At 41.3% G+C, this 20,346-nt stretch overlaps 1 protein-coding gene across 4 annotated transcripts in view; it reads left to right on the forward strand.

Moving 5' to 3' along the window:
- LOC147197760 (unconventional myosin-Ic-like) overlaps positions 1 to 20,045 on the forward strand; it is a 62,612-nt gene extending 42,567 nt beyond the window's left edge. For all 4 annotated transcript variants that reach the window (XM_086125034.1, XM_086125037.1, XM_086125036.1 and 1 more), the window contains 26 exons: positions 879 to 977; positions 1,771 to 1,881; positions 2,963 to 3,034; positions 3,167 to 3,286; positions 3,764 to 3,837; positions 4,331 to 4,436; positions 5,142 to 5,222; positions 6,807 to 6,898; positions 7,056 to 7,150; positions 8,140 to 8,186; positions 8,278 to 8,358; positions 8,737 to 8,842; positions 9,648 to 9,765; positions 10,615 to 10,728; positions 10,878 to 10,954; positions 11,969 to 12,037; positions 12,132 to 12,216; positions 12,884 to 13,043; positions 13,551 to 13,634; positions 13,728 to 13,821; positions 13,911 to 13,966; positions 14,042 to 14,177; positions 14,248 to 14,318; positions 14,395 to 14,492; positions 15,739 to 15,838; positions 16,464 to 20,045. In XM_086125034.1, the coding sequence (XP_085981160.1) occupies positions 879 to 977; positions 1,771 to 1,881; positions 2,963 to 3,034; positions 3,167 to 3,286; positions 3,764 to 3,837; positions 4,331 to 4,436; positions 5,142 to 5,222; positions 6,807 to 6,898; positions 7,056 to 7,150; positions 8,140 to 8,186; positions 8,278 to 8,358; positions 8,737 to 8,842; positions 9,648 to 9,765; positions 10,615 to 10,728; positions 10,878 to 10,954; positions 11,969 to 12,037; positions 12,132 to 12,216; positions 12,884 to 13,043; positions 13,551 to 13,634; positions 13,728 to 13,821; positions 13,911 to 13,966; positions 14,042 to 14,177; positions 14,248 to 14,318; positions 14,395 to 14,492; positions 15,739 to 15,838; positions 16,464 to 16,490 (2,373 nt within the window). In that variant the 3' untranslated portion in view covers positions 16,491 to 20,045. The remainder of the gene's footprint in view (positions 1 to 878; positions 978 to 1,770; positions 1,882 to 2,962; positions 3,035 to 3,166; positions 3,287 to 3,763; positions 3,838 to 4,330; positions 4,437 to 5,141; positions 5,223 to 6,806; positions 6,899 to 7,055; positions 7,151 to 8,139; positions 8,187 to 8,277; positions 8,359 to 8,736; positions 8,843 to 9,647; positions 9,766 to 10,614; positions 10,729 to 10,877; positions 10,955 to 11,968; positions 12,038 to 12,131; positions 12,217 to 12,883; positions 13,044 to 13,550; positions 13,635 to 13,727; positions 13,822 to 13,910; positions 13,967 to 14,041; positions 14,178 to 14,247; positions 14,319 to 14,394; positions 14,493 to 15,738; positions 15,839 to 16,463) is intronic.
- Positions 20,046 to 20,346: the final 301 nt, after the last annotated feature.

Below are 20,346 nucleotides of genomic sequence, written 5' to 3' on the forward strand. Positions count from 1 at the left end.
CACCAGTTGTTGAGAAATTCCCTTTTCTCTCCTAACTTGTTAATGGGCAATACCTTAAAAAAAATATTTTATTCTTTGACCACAGCTTTAGCTTTAAAGAGAAATTGGTGTGTGTAGGACTGTGTGTGAGTATCTTTGTAAAACAGGAAATCCCAGTGGGAGTTTGGCTTAATAAATTTTCTGTCAGCATCTTTTCCTTTGGGGGCCAATGTGACTTTAGGCACTAGTAGCACCCTTTCTTCTGCACACACATGCACAAAGAGTAAGTGAAAAACACCTCAGACGTGTTTTTGTGCATATTAGTGTTTACGTGGTCACACATTTCCACCCCAACTGATTTGTGGATGTTTTTGTGGACACCTTTGACTTTACAAAGTTTTCATAAGTGTGTGTGTGTGTGTGTGTGTGTGTGTGTGTGTGTGTGTGTGTGTGTGTGTGTGTGTGTGTGTGTGTGTGTGTGTGTGTGTGTGTGTGTGTGTGTGTGTGTGTGTGTGTGTGTGTGTGTGTGTGTGTGTGTGTGTGTGTGTGTGTGTGTGTGTGTGTGTGTGTGTGTGTGTGTGTGTGTGTGTGTGTGTGTGTGTGTGTGTGTGTGTGTGTGTGTGTGTGTGTGTGTGTGTGTGTGTGTGTGTGTGTGTGTGTGTGTGTGTGTGTGTGTGTGTGTGTGTGTGTGTGTGTGTGTGTGTGTGTGTGTGTGTGTGTGTGTGTGTGTGTGTGTGTGTGTGTGTGTGTGTGTGTGTGTGTGTGTGTGTGTGTGTGTGTGTGTGTGTGTGTGTGTGTGTGTGTGTGTGTGTGTGTGTGTGTGTGTGTGTGTGTGTGTGTGTGTGTGTGTGTGTGTGTGTGTGTGTGTGTGTGTGTGTGTGTGTGTGTTTGATCATTAGGGTAACTGTCCCAAAGTGAGCTCCATCAATGACCGCAGTGATTGGAAGGTGGTGAGGAAGGCGTTGACCGTGATTGGCTTTAACAAGGACGAGGTTGAGGTAACGATGCTGCATACTGAGCGTAAATCATAACTTGACATAGTTAGTAGTATTTGTTTTATCACCACTGGGAAATGCAACACCTCCAGAATATTATCAACTGTAGAAAAGTATGGCTGGAATCAGTGCACAGATAATAGTTCAAGGGGAGGTTTGTGCATTAATACATACCATTTCCCAGCCAATGCATATTATTCTGGGATTTGTGTGTATTTTTTCAACGATCGTGAGTTGTTTTCATGTGATGTGGAGTTGCTTTAGTAATGTAATGCACAAGAGACTGCTTATGTTACTGAGTGTTCTCTTGAGTATATCCCAGTCATCCACAGAAATTGTGTGGCTTTTTAAAATTTTTATTTATTTATTTTTTGGTACGGCGTGAGAACTTGTGCTCAGCGTGAGAGTTCTGATGACAGGTTCATGGGTCTGGGCTTGTTTCCAGACTCGAAAGTCACTGCTAAAAACAAAAACATTTAAGAGGAGGAGGGAGAAGGAAGATAAAGTATGCCTTCCGTTGCGGGGAAATAAATCTGTTTACAGATCAATCTTGTGGGGATTGCACTTCCCCTTTTCGGGAGGAGTAAAATTCCACATCAAGTATCCTGAACTTTTATGGAACACGATTTTTTGAAGAAAATCTCCTCTGCTCAATTGCTTATAATGATGCACTTTATCTTATCACTTTTAGTTTATTGCCTTCCCTTTTATGTCCTTAATCCGCCACTTTCCTTTCCAATATTCTGGGATTGCCACTCCTCCACATTCTCTTCACACAATGCATTTGTCTGTGCAGGAGTTGTTGAACATAATCGCCAGCGTGCTTCACTTGGGGAATGTTCAGTATGGTGGTGAGGACGGCATTGCCTGCATCACTTCTGACACACAGATCAAGTACTTGACAAGGGTAAGATGTTGCAGCAGGCAAGTTTGGTGGAACTCAACAAAAGCGATAGAGACCTGTTTTTATTTGAGCGAATCTTGCCAAGGTAGATCAAGACAGAGGTATTTCATCACCAATTGGACTTTATTGCTTGTGTATTTACGCCCGTTTATAATGACTCAGTACCAAATAATCACACATTGCCAACACGTTGCCCAATGAGATGGGTCGTTACGTCGCGTGTGAAAGATATTTGATGCAGATTGCTTCATTTTCCTTAACCCAGCTAACACACTATCACGTTTAACAGTGAGCCTCATTCTTGGGCTGTCCTCATCGAACTAAACAACAATTAAGTCATGTGTCATTGAGAGGGATTGTTGTACCGATTGTGTGACTTGTTCAGTCATTGTTTTCCAAGTGTTTTATTTTTATTCAACACATGCTATCATGGACTACAGAAATGAATGAAGAATTACTGTTGCGTGGCTGAAAGTTAAACAATGGCGATAAACAATTAACCAATTATTCAAATAGTTGTCGATTATTCCATCTATCCATCCATCCATCCATTTCCTTATCAGTTTATCCTCACAAGGGTCGCGAGAATCTATCCCAGCTGTCATCGTGCAGTAGGCAAGGTACACCCTGATCTGATTGCCAGTCAGCCGCAGGGCACACATAGATAAACAACCATTTGCACTCACAATCATATCTAGGGACAATTTAGAGTGTTCCATCAACCTGCCATGCATGTTTTTGGAATGTGGGAGGAAACCGGAATACCCGGAGAAACCCCATGCAGGCACGGGGAGAACATGCAAACTCCACACAGGAAGGCCAGAGCTGGAATTGAACCCTGCATCTCTGCACTGTGAGGTGGATGTGCGAACAAGTTGACCACCGTGCCGCATTGTCACTTCATTTGATCATGAATTACTTGATTAATTTTGCCAACTCTACTTCATTTAGTCCCGAGCTTTCTCTGAATCACAGACATTCAATAAATATTATCGACGTGATTTCAGGTCTATTTTTCTTTTATTTGCCACTTAGGTGGCTGACTTGCTGTTGTACCTGCTAATGATGTTATATGTCTCTCCAGTTGTTAGGAGTCAACGGGGCCGTGCTGACGGAGGCACTAACACACAAAAAGATTATCGCTAAGGGAGAGGAGGTAGGATTAGAGGCACACTCAGTGTAGCACGGGTGCTTTATTAGCTCACGTATTTAAAACGTGTACACTGTCAGTCGGTCTAATGTCCTTTTGTGTATCTTTTTTTCCTTTTGTGTATCTTTTTTTCAACAGCTGATCAGCCCTCTCAACCTCGAACAGGCATCCTCAGCACGGGATGCTTTGTCAAAGGCAGTGTATGGACGCACTTTCACTTGGCTTGTCAATAAAATCAACACTTCACTGGCATACACGGTACGCTCGTGCACGGTCACGCTGAAATTGCACTCAAACTATTCTAGCTTGACTGAGCACGTTGACTTTTTTTTTGAATGAACTAGAGCTTCACCTTGTGGACATTATTTTAAAGGTTAACACAAAAGCATTAGTAATGTTCCACATGCCAATATACTCTGTATACACTTACGTGAGCCATACATTGTACACACATGTGGTGGATATAAAAAGTCTATGCGCACTCATTCGAATGGCAGGTTTTTGTAATGTAAAAAAATGAGACCCACCTGCAAAACGTCAACAGCGTCATACTCTGGAGTTGTTTATTTTCAACTAGATTTTATTTTTTGCAATGTCTATCTCTTCCTGTCATGCTTTTAATGTTTTATTTAAAGCACTTTGAATTGTCTTGGATGTTGAATGTGTTATACGAATGCACTTTCTTTGCCTTGCCTTGCAATTGTTCACGTTAAAGAGGGCTGTTGTGTTTTACAGGATGACTCTTATAAACACTACTCTGTCATCGGGCTACTGGACATCTACGGCTTTGAAGTCTTCCAGCACAACAGGTAAAAACTGTTCATTAGCTGGACACAATATGGTCTCAAAGAGGCAAAGTGTCATAGCAGGGAGCACAAGTCCTCTTCAGCTGTCTCATAACTTGTTTGACGATGCGGTTGAACAGTTTGTAGGGCTCCGGTCCTCATGCTGTGGTTACAGCCTGATTTACCAATGCCAGTTTTAACGGTGAACTCAAATCAAAAATGCTCTGTAACGTTTTCTTTTCAACAAACACTGTATTAATCAGAATACCATGTTTAAACTAGTGTGGGCACATTTTTGCCAAGATTTTTTTCAGACTTGAAGGAGAACTTTTAACCGACTGTGAATTCCCTTCCTCACCACTGTATCCAAATACTGTATACGTACCGGTACTGCTATATCAAGTACCGGTACTGACATTTGAAGATGTAGTTGAATGTGCAAATTTTCACTTAATAATAATTGTTTAAAAAAAAATCACATTTCCCCCTTTGAGTTGATGGCACTGTTATGTTGCAGCTTCGAGCAGTTCTGCATCAACTACTGTAATGAAAAGTTACAGCAGCTCTTCATTGAGCTTACCCTCAAGTCGGAGCAGGAGGAGTATGAAGCCGAGGGCATCACGGTCAGTCCCCTTTTACTCGCAAAAGCACGCACGCACATTTCGTCATTCAAATCTTCTGCCTGCTGATTTTCAGATGATTTGTTTTATTTTTTTTCTCCAAGTTACTCAAAAAAGGCGCAGCTATATATAGAGGAAGCACTACGAGGAAACATGTCACCATTTTGACTTTCTCTTATGGGTAGTTGAAAACTGAACGACAATATTCAACAATATGTTGCGTTCATTTGGGTTGACTTAATGAGCGATTTTTTTCATGTACATTTTAAGAACAAAGCGGCAGTGTGGGTTTAGTTTCAGCAAAACGATCGATTCACCCGCAAAAGGTCAATAGCCATTTGAGATCAGGACCATCGGCTTCGCTGCGGAACTCTGCTAATACTGTGCTCAGTCAAAGGCTCCATACACTCTGGTCAGCTCGCTGTATTTTTGTGACTCTCTAACCCGTGTTTAAGGTGGAACACCACCAGTGTACAAGGAGAATGGCAAGCATAGCATCTGAGTGTCACTGGTGACACCACTTTGTGTTGAAAGCAATTGTGGCTGTCCTGGTAACATTGGCGCACATCTAATTAGTTCATGCTGTTCGTCACCTAACCTGGCACATGTTGCTTTCTCTGCCTTCACTTTGTGAGACAGGGCCGCTTTAAGTTGGGTGAATGACTTTTTCTTTTTCAATGATCTCTCAACAATGCTTTTTCTTTCTAGTGGGAACCGGTGCAGTACTTTAACAACAAGATCATATGTGACCTGGTGGAGGAGAAATTTAAAGGCATCATATCCATTCTGGTGAGGAATTTGCAGCTGCTTCATCACCTCTCCCAAGGCTATGTTTTGTTTTTAGCAAGATTCAAGGGTAAAGTCACTTGGTTTGGGGCGGGTGGAGTCACTCGCTCTGCCCCCAATACTGTGGGGCCAATGTCGAGTATGTATTTTGTTACCATGATGGCCATGGGTGAAGCTTAGGGGTACCAACATGGAGAGGGTCCAACCAGCCCAGAGTAAGATGAAAAAAGGAGCATGCATGTGAAGAGCAGTTGCATTTTCATTCGTTGAGGCAGCACTTCATCACAAAGTCAAATTATACTTGGCTGTTATTGAAGCAGATATGTGCATGTGGCGCATGCAAACACAAATCGCCCTGCTCCCTCATCGACGACTTTGCCAAGTGATGAGTATCTGCCGTTTGTCAGACTTAAATTTTGCTAGCCAACGTTAATCTTTGCAACGCATCTTTGCTTTTACCTTTTGACTTTAACATGGTAAGCGCCTCCATGTTGGAGCTGTTACTTCAACATGGCCAACCTTTTGCCCAACCTAATGGCCGCGTCAGGGACGGACAAACTTGATGTGAGGGTGGTCTTATGAAAATTCACTCAACTGTTCATGTCTCATGGGATTATTGTCATAAAATTTAGAATGTCTGAGTCTCAGACAAATTTTGGGGAAACCGGCAGTTTACAGAAGATAATCTTTGTTGGGGAATTTCACACTTGGTGGGTGCGCAGCAACTCTACAGGCCTGTTTGCGTACAAGCAATTAAAAAGTCAATTTTCGGTAATGTCCTATTGAAGAGGTAAACCCTTACAACCTAAAACAATTATTATGATCATGATCTTAAACTTAAGCTGCCAACTCTTACGGATTGTCCGTATTTTGATAAGGAAATCTTTTAACGCTACCACGTTACGACCGCAACGTTGAATATTATGGATATTAACCCTTTCAAAGACAGCGGTTACTACAGTGGACAGTTTACCATGTTATCAGATTACAGGGTGCATGAAAGGGTTAAAAGCCGGTGACATAATGCGTCACTGCTTATTAATGAGCGGTAGATGTTTGTGAACGATAAACACCGCGTACTAATGACAACTGTATCTATCATCGAAAAACAAACGCTGTATATACACCACAGCACCGTGTGGTTAATCGATGCTCGTGGATATTCTCATTCGTCCAGATCATTTCTTTCTTAGTCATTACGGTAGTAATACGTGGCAAAATGTGGAGTGTCGCTAATGATGCATGATATTTTTAATCGGAGGTTTTTACTTCTCATGAAAATGACTAGTGGCACTAAAAAGTTTGGAGTTGGCCGCCTTTGTTGAGAAAAAAATAGCCTCTGTGTGTGTGTGCGTGTGTGTGTGACCGCGCGTGTGTAAACGTATATTATACTGAGTTAACATCCCACGGTTCTTGGCCGAATTTTTTTTAAATCTGATAAATTGTTCCAGAAGTGAATTTCTTCAGGTTAGCAGCTCTGTAAACTCTTACTGCAAGAACATATTTCAGTACTGATCGCCCTTTCACTGTTATGGGGTCTGATTGCAATCCAAATCGCTTGATACTTTTCTTCCGATCCCGCTCCAGGATGAAGAGTGTCTGAGACCAGGAGATGCCAGCGACTTAACCTTCCTAGAGAAGCTGGAGAACACCGTGGGAGGTCATCCACACTTTGTCACGTCAGTTCTATTCCTACATTCTGTATAATCCATATTCTTTCCATGCCTGGTCTCATTGTGCTTCACTATTTGTTTCTTGGACATTGCGGGAGAACTTTTAAGGCATTTTCATGTTGAATTTACAGTATGTTTATCTACATATGTGTTTCCCTTGCAGTCATAAGCTTGCTGATGGAAAGACGCGGAAGCTAATGGGTCGTGACGAATTCCGACTGCTACATTATGCCGGCGAAGTCAACTACAATGTTAATGGTACATACACTGCTCACAAAAATTTAAGGATAGCCGGCTCTCGGGTGGAATTCCCTGATTACCTTAAATTGTGACTTTTACAGGTGGCCGTAACGTGACTTGAAACATTTGAATGCACATGTAACTGTTTAGTGTAATTTGTAAATAATCATGTAATTTTTGAAGGACTTTCTGTTTTCCAACAAGTAGCTGAATGGCAAAATTCACGACAGATCTTTCCGTTAATTGACCCCTCTCTCTAACATGACCCAAAATGTGGTTGAATGTGGCATTAAAGCAATGCGTTCAAGCCCATCCGAAAAACTCAAAAACAAGAAAATAACTTGCGTTGTACATCTACTTAATTGCACTGTTTGGGGAAAAACTAAGCTTAAATCGTCAGTGAGAAATAAACATGAAACCTTAACCTGTTGGTGTTAGGTGAAAATCAATATTTTGCTAAAAGCTGTCAACTGCACTGGGAAGAATTAAAAAACAAAGGCTTTATGGTGTCCTAGTGGGTGAGCATGTCGGCCTTTCGGTTCTCTTGTTTGAGGTTGATTTGCATCTCTGCTCCGGCTTTCCTGTGTGGAGTCGTAATTGTTCTCCCTGTGCTTGCAAGGGTTTTCTCTAGCTCCGCCCACATGGCGAAACAAGCACTTTAGGTTAACTGAAGACTTGAGATTGTTCGTAGGTATGAATGTGAGATGGTATTATGTATCGATCTGGCCTTTGATTGGCTTTTGACCAGTCCAGTGTGTAACCTGCCTCTCGTCCCAAGACAGCTAGGATCGGCCACGGCCGTAATTATGACAACTGGTCTACAAAATGGATGGATGGCTGACTGTAGTTGGCAAACACATGTATAACTTACTGAAGAAGTAAATATGAGTTGACTTTATTTGACACAAAAGACATTTTAAGTGCTATATTTAAAATAAGTTGGTGACAAAATTGTACTTGCTTCGTGCATGTATCCAACTTCAACTTCAAATGAATCCTGTCTTCAGGTTTTCTGGACAAGAACAATGACCTGCTCTTTAGGAACTTAAAAGAGGTGAGACTGATTGACTAAACGGCAACAGCGATATTTTAATGAGCTGGTTTGTGTCTGATTTGGTAATTTACAATTCCATTTCTCTTTGAAGGTTATGTGCATGTCGGAGAACAAGATCCTGAATCAGTGTTTCGACAGGGACGAGCTGAGTGACAAGAAACGTCCAGACACGGTAATATACCTCATTCTCATGCGTTCCAACCTACCTTCCCACTGCAAAACAAGCACAAACGTGTTCCCTCGGTGTTGAGTGGGCAGTCTGGCGAGGATTCTCTACCTCCGCCCACTCACTGAGGAATGGCACCTTCCCTTACACCCACACAGCTTGAACGGGGTTCTGTCACTGGCTGGTGAGGCAAAATTCACCCTCCTCCACGATAGCCAATGTTCACGCTCGCCGTCACTCTTCCTTTTTGATGTCGGGGCCCCCCCAAAGTGTGGACCCATCCAGCATCAATTTCCTCTCTCATCACTTTTCATCAAGTTTTCATACTCGATTGGACCTGCCGTCCTCATCCGTTGTCTGTCTTGTTTTTGTCTGCCTTTCCAGGCAGCAACCCAGTTCAAGGCCAGTCTGGCAAAACTCATGGAGATCCTCATGTCCAAGGAACCGTCATATGTTCGCTGCATCAAGCCCAATGACTCCAAGCAAGCAAGTATGAAGTCATATCTTTTCCCATGTAAAATGTTGTGGGTCAACAAGTGAACTATTGGACTCAAATTCAATTTTGCTAATTAAGGGTGTGAAGTCGTAGATATCTCAAATTATCATTTCTCTCTGGCTATAGTCCTGTGTTTTCCTCTTAAGTAGTTTATTTCTACCTATTTACAGATGCAAGGTAAAGTACGACATTTGTTCTCTGCAATTCACACATTTGAAGGGAGCGTGATGTTATTTTAGGATTGGATGAAAACTGTGCCATTCTGCATTGTAAAGTACGTGTCGGACGTTTGGACATTGTTTGGAATGCTAATAAACGAGAAGATGTCTTCAGATGTTTGACTGTTACTCTATCTGGAGCATAACAGGACTGCATAGTCAAGATCATGTGTGAACTCTGCATTTTCTGTGGGACTCTTACTCCAGCGCTTCAAAAGTGTAATGTCAGCCTCATGTAACCATTCTTGGGCTGTAAACAAAGCTGAAGCAGCTTAGCAGCTTCCATAAACTAATATGTTCTTCATAGATGTCATTTTAATCCCGTTGATGGTAATTGCAAGCAAAACATTCTGTGTTGTGACCACGTCACTGGCCATGGAGTAAACTCCCCATCTGGTCGTTCGTATACTGCGATGTCCTTTGTTTTCCCCTTACAGTTGTCCTTTTGTTAGCTCACACTGTTTCTCTTTGTCACTCCTACTGCTAATTTTTTCTTGTTCATTTTTTCCAACGGGCTTTACATTTTTCTCAGGCTCTTGTGACCCGACTCGAACCCTTCTACCCCCTCCTCTCGTTCTCAGGTCGCTTTGACGATGTTTTGATCCGTCACCAGGTCAAGTATCTGGGACTGATGGAGAATCTGAGGGTGAGGCGAGCCGGCTTTGCTTACAGACGGCGCTACGAGGTCTTCCTGCAGAGGTGAATTTTGTTTTTCCTCTTATAGTTAGGATACAATCCACCAATTTCATCCTGTGCCAAGCCATTAAACAATATGCACGTGTTGGAGCCACCAGCCGAAGCTCAGTCACCCAGTGTGTGCTGATTTGACCCAAGAGTTGAAAATCCACTTCAAACTATGTAAACCCGAGAAGAATCGCTGAAAATGCTCTGGCCGTTTATTCTTCCAAATGACATGTGTTCAGAGCACCTCAAAGTTCTTTGAACGTCACGTTTGAAATTGTAAAACTTTCCCAATGATATCAATCTTTAATTTTTCTGTCACTGCTGTTAACATGAAACAACAGTTGTATTTGTTTATGACAGAACAACACTGATTTCATTGTGGTACTTTTCATGATTTGGTGTTCGGTAGTCGTTCTGCCTGTGAATAAATGCACTGTATTACCTAAGCTCTCTATAACATTCTGGGAAAGCCTGAAATGAGATCCTGTAAGTGCTTAGGTGTTTAAATTTGATTCATTACAGGTGAATGAATCTTAACTTTTTGATATCCATCAAACTCGATTTACTTTATCACACATTATTTAGTTTAATGAGAAAACACCTTCTCTTTTTGGCCTGCTCAGTGCGTGAGAAGGCTTTCACAGGCTTTTGGTTAGAAAGAAAGCATACAACATCGCAAGCTCCATGTGATTTCAGCCAGCCCTCTTTTGCCGGAGACATTTTATTTCATTATAAATCATTCTGTCTACAAAATTAAAGCTTTTCTGTTGTGGTAGCACTCGTATGTACATATTTGATGGTTTGATATTGTAAACATTACGCTGATATTTCAGCCCTGCAAATCTATTATTCTATTCCATTTAGGTACAAGTCCCTGTGCCCAGAGACTTGGCCAAACTGGAAGGGCAAACTGTCCGACGGAGTCGCAATATTGGTCAAGCACCTGGGATACAAGCCTGAAGAGTACAAGCTGGGCAGGTCATTAACACACACTGACACACATGCTCAGATGAGGAAACAAAATGGTCATACAGTATGTATAAAACTCTCTAAGAGTGACTAGGCAAGATATATAAAAGTATGTATTAATATGCTAAATACACTTTTGATTAAACTCCACTTTGCAGATCAAAAATTTTCATCCGTTTCCCCAAGACCTTATTTGCCACGGAGGAAGCCCTCGAGACCAGGAAGCATAGTCTTGGTGAGAGCCACTTTCACAACATACACAATATTGATGGTCTTCTTGAAAGCTTTTCGCCCGCAATTGTGTCTGTGGCCATGTTTTTTTGAGAAAGCAACTGATGAGAAAATTAGAGTTGCGTGCAATAATTGATTTGAGAGGAATGTTTCACCTGCAGAAATATTGTATTGCCAGCAGGACATTTGTATTGAATGATGTTTTATCCCTTGGTGAAATTTCATATAAAAGGATTGTCAGTTTTTCTCGGACAAAGTTAAAGAAATGACTCGGCACACAGGGAAAATTGTCTTCATTAACTCATTCAGTACCAGCCAATTCTAGACCCCATTTTTTTTTACCCTAAGTCTTGGAAAAATTGAAGAAAAAAAAAGTATCTGGGGTTGAACGTGCGGAGTGTGAAAAGACATATAAATATTTTTTTGGGAGTGAATGAGTTAACAGCAGGAGGGATCTCTGAGGGCAAACTACGGTTGTTGCCCCGGTAATCGCGCTCAGAGTTCCCTGTCCGCCAGTTTGAACTTTTATTGTTACATATGCAAAATACAAGAAAAACACTGCCCCCGATATTTGCATACCACGCCCCTTGTCCGGCCCCTCGGTAGTGATTGGTTACCTTGGTTTAAGCTTTGAACCACCGGTACCTTGACGCCTTTCTATCTGGTCTACAATGAATCAACAAGTTGCAGACTTTGCAGAGGACAAATGTCGCCTGGGCGCGACAGGCGTTCTCAAATCGTCAATCGCCCCCTTGCTTTGACGTGATAATTGTGGATGATTTCAAAAGCCCTCCGCCCAGATGGCCGACGCTTTTGCGCACAGGCATTTGTGGGCGCTAGATACGCACCCAAACGTCTAGATGTGCCCAAATTAAATGAAACTTTAAACATGATACAATTTTGCTCATAGATTATATGCTTCATTTAAGCTAACTGGAATTGTCTGGTTAACGTGGTCGGTTAAATAAGTACTGTATCTCGAAGTTAATCTGTATTTTTGCCTGGTGCCCTCTCACAGCCATCATGTTGCAGGCAGCATGGAGGGGCTACAGCCAGAGGTCCAAGTACCAGAAACTTAGAACTTCAGGTAAGGAATAGTAGATCAACTCTCACCTTCTCCTGATGTAATTTGTACATGAATTATTGAAACCCTATTAAAAAAAAAAATTGTGTTTTATCAGCTATTGCCATTCAGGCGTGGTGGAGGGGGATCTTAGCCAGGCGCAGGGCCAAACGCAGGCGGCAGGCTGCTGACACCATCCGCAGGTACACACAGACAAGAAAGTCAGTTTTGTTTACAAGTTTTGTTTACTCAAGTCAAACAAAATATTTGTACAGCGGCACCTTGATTTACTGTACAACTAACTGCCCCAACTTCCAGTGTTTCGAGCTGTTGCCTGGTCAATATTTTTGGGGGGGAGGCTGAAATGTGACTAAAATGTGAGTTTTGAGCGAGTATTAGATGTGCTACTGCTCGAATGAAGTGGGGCAATAAAGGCACCACAATGGCTGATAAACTTTCAGATGTTAATTAAATGAGTCAAACACACAAATACAGATGAATACACTCAAACGCCATTGAAACAATGCCACACAAACCACCTGGAAACTGGCCAATATGCCCCTTAAAGGCATACCACACAAGAATGGACTAAACTGCGGGTTTGTCATCTTAGCTACACTTTAACAACCCCGTTTATTCATTTAAATTCTATTTTATCTTATATTTTACACTGCAGTGCTATTTTTCTTTTTTTTAAATATGGAACCAAAAAAATGTAGCCTTTTTTTGGGGGGGGGGGGTGCTTGAATGGCATTTCGACTCATTTCAAAGGGGAAAAGTGATTTGATGAATGAGTAATTGAGTTCCAGGCTTGGTCATGGAATGAAGTCAACTGGTAACTGGATTGCGATTTTGTTTCATCACACCCAGGTTCATCAAAGGCTTCATTTACCGCCACAAGGAACGCTGTCCGGAGAATGAGTATTTTCTGGATTACGTGCGCTACTCTTTCCTCATGAAGTTGCGCAGGAACCTGCCAAAGAACGTTCTGGACAAAAGCTGGCCGACGCCACCAGCAGCTCTTACAGAGGTAGGAATTGCCCACGCACACAGCTCTCAAGCATTTTGGAACACTAGATTTGAATGACATGAGTGCCCGACGTGCTCTGCTGAACCACCAACTTAAAATACCAATTTTGGCAGACAAGGAAAGAAGCCGAGAGCCATAAGAAAAACAGTTTTGAAAAGGGAAGGCAGTTGGACAAGCATCCCTTATTCTCAAGCAACCGTTTGGCCTTCCACCTTCTGTATGGACGTACTCTACATTAATACCAAAATAAATACATTTAAAATGAGCTCCAGAAGCCCATGTGATATTGACCGACAAAGATTAAAAACGAGGGACATTATCACTATACTTTTAGTTAGTTTTGGTCAGTTTCATAAAATTGTGCCCTTGTTTCAGTTAGCAACTTTTTTTTTTAAAGCATTCTCATTTTTACGATATTCTATTCACAAAAATGCTTTTTTGATTTGAGATGTTTGGTTAGTTTTCATCAACTCTAATAACCTTCCACACCACTGTCTGTGTTTTTAGGCTTCTGAACATCTGCGCAAACTCTGCATGCAGAACATGGTGTGGATCTACTGCAAGAAGATCAGCCCTGAATGGAAACACCAGGTGATGCTTGTTCAGTCCGCTGTCACGCTGTGCTCCGCAATGTGATTTACAACATTTGACCGACCGCTTTATTTTTCAATCCTGTATGGCTAGATGGAGCAGAAGCTAATCGCAAGTGAGATATTTAAGGACAAGAAAGACAACTACCCACAAAGTGTGCCCAAGCTGTTTGTCAGCACTCGATTGGGTAAGTGTCTTGAAACCTTTTGAATGTTCACAATGTGAACTTCACATGCAACACACAATATCAAGTGCTGACTCGTCAATTCTGCTCAGATGGTGAGAACATAAACCCCAAGGCCCTGCAGAGTCTTGGAAATGAAAAGTTGAAGGTTAGTTGAGTCCAGTTCCATTCAGACTCGCTAGTTGATTCGATTTTTTTTTTAGTCATCCACTCCTCTGTCCAGTATGCGGTGCCAGTCACTAAATACGACAGGAAGGGCTACAAGGCCCGTCCACGCCAGCTGCTCCTTACGGCAAACTGTGCCATTATTGTGGAAGATGCCAAAATCAAGCAACGCATTGACTACGATGCTCTCAAAGGTCAGAAGTCAACTGCCAAGCGACTGGTTTTCTCTCGACAGCCCCTTGTTCATTGAAACTTCCTGCGTAGGTATCTCTGTCAGCTCCCTCAGTGATGGCCTGTTTGTTCTGCACGTGCCCAGTGATGACAACAAACAGAAGGTAGTGTGCACAAGCGCTGGACTCACTGTGTTTTTGCTTAACATAACACATTCATATTTGGGTTTAAATTCCACAGGGAGATGTTGTTCTACAAAGTGACCACGTGATTGAGACCTTGACCAAAATCGCCATATGTGCTGACAAAGTAAACAGCATCAACATCAACCAGGGCAGGTAAGAACTTTGGGCAACTGTTTGCGTTGGGCGAGAGCACACATTACATCATCGTCAGTGATTATTATTACAGAATAGGTGACAAAAGTGTGTTATTTTCAATTCATAAGGCATGAATTGCGTTATTTTTTTTAACGGTTTGTTTTCACAATGAGCATTTTGTCGCCTGAAAATTATAAACTGCTCTCAGAAGATTTTGAAAATCACACTTATTTTATTGAAAACAGTTGGACCAATACCAAGGGTTCTCAAACTTTTTTTTCCCATGGATCCCTACATAATCCTAATGCTAAAGCTAATCGTATGTTTGTTTTTATTTATACTCCTTTTTTTTTTTTTTTTTTAATGATGCACCATAATAATTTATGGTAAATTATTTCGCACGCCCATAAGCTACTGTTTGTGGCTCAAAAAGCGTTACCGGATATGAACCATGCCTCGCACAAAAGCTTTCAGTGAATCTACGATTAAGAATGGAATTTGCATGAATAAACAGGCCAAGGTAAGATTTGTCGAAGAAATTGTCGATAAATGCACAAAATTCAGCACTGTTGCTGCTCTCCCCAGAAGTGACCGTCTCGGGAAGTCGAATGCAAGAGCACAGTGCCAAATGCTCAGTGAGGTGAACAACAAACCGAGAGTGCGGCTTAGCACTTAAGAGAAATCTTTGGCGCACACTCGCATTTCTGTTGACAAATCCGGGATGGGTAAAACAGTGAACACACACCGAGGGCACCACGGAGGGAGTTATTGATGTCCCTCCCAAAAAAATAATAGCTACAGGTGCAACTGTTTTACTTGCTCGGGTTTAGGCAGATTACCTGTCATTCAAACACAATGAACGTTTATCAAGACATTTTGCGGGAGAACTTAAAACTGTTGTGAAGGTCTGCTTTGCAGCGAGAGGAAACATTTGGCGTGAAATGAGGGTCAACCAATTTTTTAATTCAAAAGCTCACATACACGACTCATCCTGCACCGTGACGTTTACATTTTCTTCAGGAAAAACATGGAAACATTGTTTCTTGTTGTGGTATTATGTTTGTTCTTGTAATAATAGACCAACCATTCTCTATTTTGTTTGCAAAATAAAATATTGTTTTTCTTTATCCAAACATTAAAAAAAAGAAGATATTTTAGACTTGTACTTTTAATACTGGAATATTTATGCTCTCTCGGTTATCATCAGTCAGGATCGAATATCGGCCCATGCCTACACCTAATCGTCATTGTGCTTCCCCTCCAGTATAAAATTTACTGTGGGCCAAGGAAAAGAAGGGTTCATTGACTTCACACCTGGATCAGAGCTATTGGTGGCGAAGGCTAAGAATGGGCACCTATCTGTGGTGAGTGGTCAAATTCTCTCTTTTTGAATACTATAATCAAACGGTCATTTCATTTAGTGGTATCCTGAAATTCTCCCTGTACTGGATAGGCATCTTCCCTTGAATATTAGTGGCCAGTGTTTGCCATATTACCACATATTCAAAGCCATGATAATACAGAGTCTAAGCCACGAAATTGCAGTTTGGCATTTGCAAATTCTCCTTGTGGATTTTGTGGGCCATTATCCCCTGAAAAACATGTCTGAAATAATCATGTTGCTGGCTTTGGCTCTATCTGGTGGCATCTATGTGCCAAACACTTCTAAAGGCATTGACAAACCTTTTTGGGTGGGCGTCAAGAACCCAAATCTTTGTCATTCATGGTGGTGAAACTGTTTCGTGAGCAGAGGGCATGGCTTGTTTTTTGCCCCTTTAAGCTCAATGTTGGCTGACTCCTATTGTGGGCTCAGTTGAAGTTCAACTTAGTTTCTCAACACAGTTTCACTGACTGGTACTACCCCGCAGCAAACTCCAGTATCTGATGAAAGCCACTCAGTCCAAGTAAACGTCAGAATGGAAAAGTTGGTGTTGTCACTTCTGGTTTGTGCACATCATGTGACTTTTGTCTCTTCTGCATTTCTTTCAGACGGCTCCGAGACTGAACTCCAGATGATGATCCAGATTCTCTGTTATCCCTCACACACACACACACACACACGATGCACTCTTCCATCCTCCAATCATTTGACCTCAAGCCCAGCTCTGCTTTAGCCAATCAGGTGCCAGCTTGTCACGATGTTATGGTGGCGTTCGCCTCCTATTTCAAGAGAAATGATCCAGCGATACTAATTGATCTATTTATGTTTATATGTTCTATTTTGGGGATTAATACGGTTGGAATATTGTAATTTTATAAGTAAGGCCAAGGAATAACTGATATTTTGGTGTTTTTTTTTCTCGGAACATGTGTGCTTATTTGTGATTTATTTGGAACATGACCGAGGAAACAATGACAGAAGAAGATGGTCATTGCGGAGAAATCAGGATGTTATCCTTTTATGTATTTCCTGCTCTTTTTCTTGCTTTTATTTCTCTCTTGTCGGTGTTTTTTGAAATTGATTCAAGAGTCTGATTGCATGTGGACAAATGGTTGAAGGGATGACGATCGACTCCAATCAGAGACATGTTAAAGCTTTAAGTGATGGGCATACTGCTGAACTCGTCATGTGTGCTCCGACACAAAGGGAGACGATGATGAGGGACAAATTGCATTCACGGTAAGCACGTGAACAACTTGAACTCGGTAAGTGTGAGTGGGCTGAGGAGGGGGCAGTGGGCTGGTGGCGGGAATCGTCAAGACACCTGTTAGTCGCCTTGTGCTCTGCCTTTCCCGTGAACAAATACGTCAGCATCGCTCTCCATGGTGGATGGCACCTCCGCCACCTTTCCAGAAGCCATCTCTTGCATCACTTCTTTTGCCTCCTCTCTTCTTTGTACAACCTGACTGGTCTTTGTTGCTGGTGTCAGACATGCAGCTAATCCGGCGTTTTATACCCCCGTGTCTCTCAAAGAGACAAAACCTTACAATTTCACGCCACTCATTGAAAAATTGTGTCGGATTAGATGTTAGATGGCTAATTCGAAGTTAAAATGGACATAAAGACGGTATGATTTTAAGACACTTGAGTTTGGCTTATTTAACATGAACTTTGTGGTGTTTTGTTCCCGTTTCATTGGCTTGGAAAGGATTATAACTCCATTTGATGCTGCCAGGTGACTGTTGCATAGTCCTGCAATTCCCTAACCCAAGTGGTCCAACCAGCATGTCGCCTGCATGTAACTTTACTGTTAAGTCCAACATTTGTGGTGCCAAAGCCAAATTTTGAGTTTAAGGGATTTTTTTCTTACTTGATGAGGTGCATTAACGATAATAAATATGAGGCATGGGTCAATATTAGATTCTGGGCAGGAGGATAAATGTGAGCAAAACGGTGCCGTACCACTCTATTCAAATTGCAGGTCTAAAATGCACAATTTTAAAATACTTGGGTAAATAAAAATATTTTTCTGCAGTACACAATCCAATTTTAAAACAAAATATAGACTATTTCAGGGATGGGAATGTTTTAGCCTTTTCCATTGTGCATCCATGGGAGGTGAGTGGTGTTGCCATTTAACGTGTTTATCGGTTAGGTTTAAGTCCTGCTGCTACCAATGGATGTGTGCTAACGTTAGCATTAGCTGCCGCATAATGTCATCCGTGCCTTTTACCTTATTTAATGTGCCTTATATCTGATTGGTGTTAGCAGCGTCCAAGTTTTAGTTCCCTCCCCCACCCCTAGTCAACAAGTAAGTTATTCAGACTTTTTTTCTCAGCTGTCATTCTCATCCCTGATATTTGTTGGACATTAAGAAACACGTACCGTGTTAAGTTATAATAAATGAAAGAAGAAATAAATATTAACTTTCTTAATCTGTTTTACTTCTTCTTAGTAAGTCACAGTGTCCCATCACTGGTAAACTGTTTTTAGAACAGACCTCTAGGCTACTCATGTTGTCCTTGGGGGCTAACTAGAACCCGTTGGCACCATGTGTTTATTTTTTTTCATGACAATGCATATTCATCGCAAGAGCAAAAAGGCATGCTGGAGTTGGCACAGTTGCTCTCTACGGTGTGCTCTGCTCACCGCTCCCCTCTGTGCTCAGCCGAGAAGGAGGGGGAGAAAAAGCGTCTGGCCTCACGTAATTAACTTTGACCATGTGGCTTGCTTAGTGAACTCTGCAAGCAACTGATCATATTGCAGCGAGATATTGCCTGCTTTGGAATTGCCTCAAAGAAAAGAAAATCTCATGCATAACTGGTGACAGGCAGTTTTAATGGTTGTTGAAACCTTGACTTTTAAACCGGTAATCGGCCCATGCCAAGTAAAAATTTTCAACACAAAATTCCGTGTCAATAAATATTCATTCTCTTCCTTAAGTCGGGAAAGTCGAATGCTTTAGATTTTGCTAAAAAATCATCAAGATTTGCCTCTCAGTGATGCTGTGAAGGGCTGTTATTGTTGTTTTTGGTGAAGTCTGTCTTGGGCAGCTGGAATTGGCTCCAACACCACTGAACAGGAATATGTTAATTAGAAGATAGATGGGTGGATGTAATACAACTTGTCAGTCTTTGTTGACACTTGCAATATTTCTAGCCAGAAAGACACATCCATTAACGAAAAATCACTTCCAATGTATCCTGGGTATAAATCATATTGACTCTTAACTTTAAACAGGCCCTGACTTTGATGAAATATGTCATGGTTTGTCTTTTGTAAAAAACAAAAAAAAAAAACAAACAATGAATGAAACGGGGATTTCAAACAAAATGACATTTTATAAACTGATTGTTCTTTTCTTTACCCTTAGATATTGTACTTTTTACTTAATTTCACCCAATGTCAGCGTCATTTTAAAATAGTCTGTCAAATTTGGGAAAGGGGTGAGGTCCCATGCTGGGGCGTGTAAAGTAGCATTTAAATCTTAACTCATATTCAGTACATGTTCTTATATACACACAGCAGCTCCTATAATAGAGCACTTTTGAAAATTGACGTGTAATTGAAAGCCAGCCAAAGCCTGATTGCCTATGAAAAGGTTTGGACCTAATGCTCAATTTGAGAAAGTCCTCAAAATGTTTCCCAAGGGTTATTATTTTTGCAGACTTCACTCCAAGGCGGGTGCAATATGCCAAGACTGTTGCTTCACTTAAAAGCCAAAGAACCATTAGATTTCTGATCAGTACCAGTTGTATAATTTTTGGAATCGTTTTTGTTTGTTTTGATCTGATTTTATTTGATTTCCGGAGGGAGACAATTGTACAGTTTGTGTTCTGCTATAAATTGGATGTCCAAGGCAAGTTTGAGGATGTAAAACATTTTGGGAGACGAAACATGTACAATAGTTGAATGTGCCTTGTTGCTTAGCAATATTAAGAGACTCATGACTCATATGACCTTGTCTGTTAAGTCTGACAGAGCAATATTTGATTGTTGTTTCACTGCTTGACAAAAAAAAGGCTTGTGTAACAGCTTTATTGATACCAAATCCTAATGTTTTTTTTTTAAGATACACCTTTTTGTCAGATGTATTACTGTATGATCTAAACTAATGTATAATTATGAAAGCACACTATGAAACATACGATACTAAAGATGCGTTGAATAAATTTGACATGTGCAGAAAAATATGCCGCTTTCGTTATTAACTCATCCCGTTTTCATCCATGTGTGCACGCATGTGCAGTTTTTGGCCAACAAATCGGATGGATGAGTAGTGAAACTGGAATTCTCCATTAGTGTGATTGTATGCCTGCCTCTTGTTGTTAGCTTTTGCATTTTTGGAAAGGAAGGGTCATTTTTACACTGCATTTTTTTTCATGGTTAGAACGTGAGCTTTCAAATTCCACATGAACCTAGATTGTGTGTAAATCATGGCAGAACTGTTTCACGTTCCTATAAAATAGTATAGTTGTCTCCCCAGCAGAT

Source organism: Hippocampus guttulatus, chromosome 12, assembly GCF_054856545.1.
Source record: "Hippocampus guttulatus isolate MCC_2025c chromosome 12, RoL_Hgut_1.0, whole genome shotgun sequence".
Taxonomy (NCBI): Eukaryota; Metazoa; Chordata; class Actinopteri; order Syngnathiformes; family Syngnathidae; genus Hippocampus; species Hippocampus guttulatus.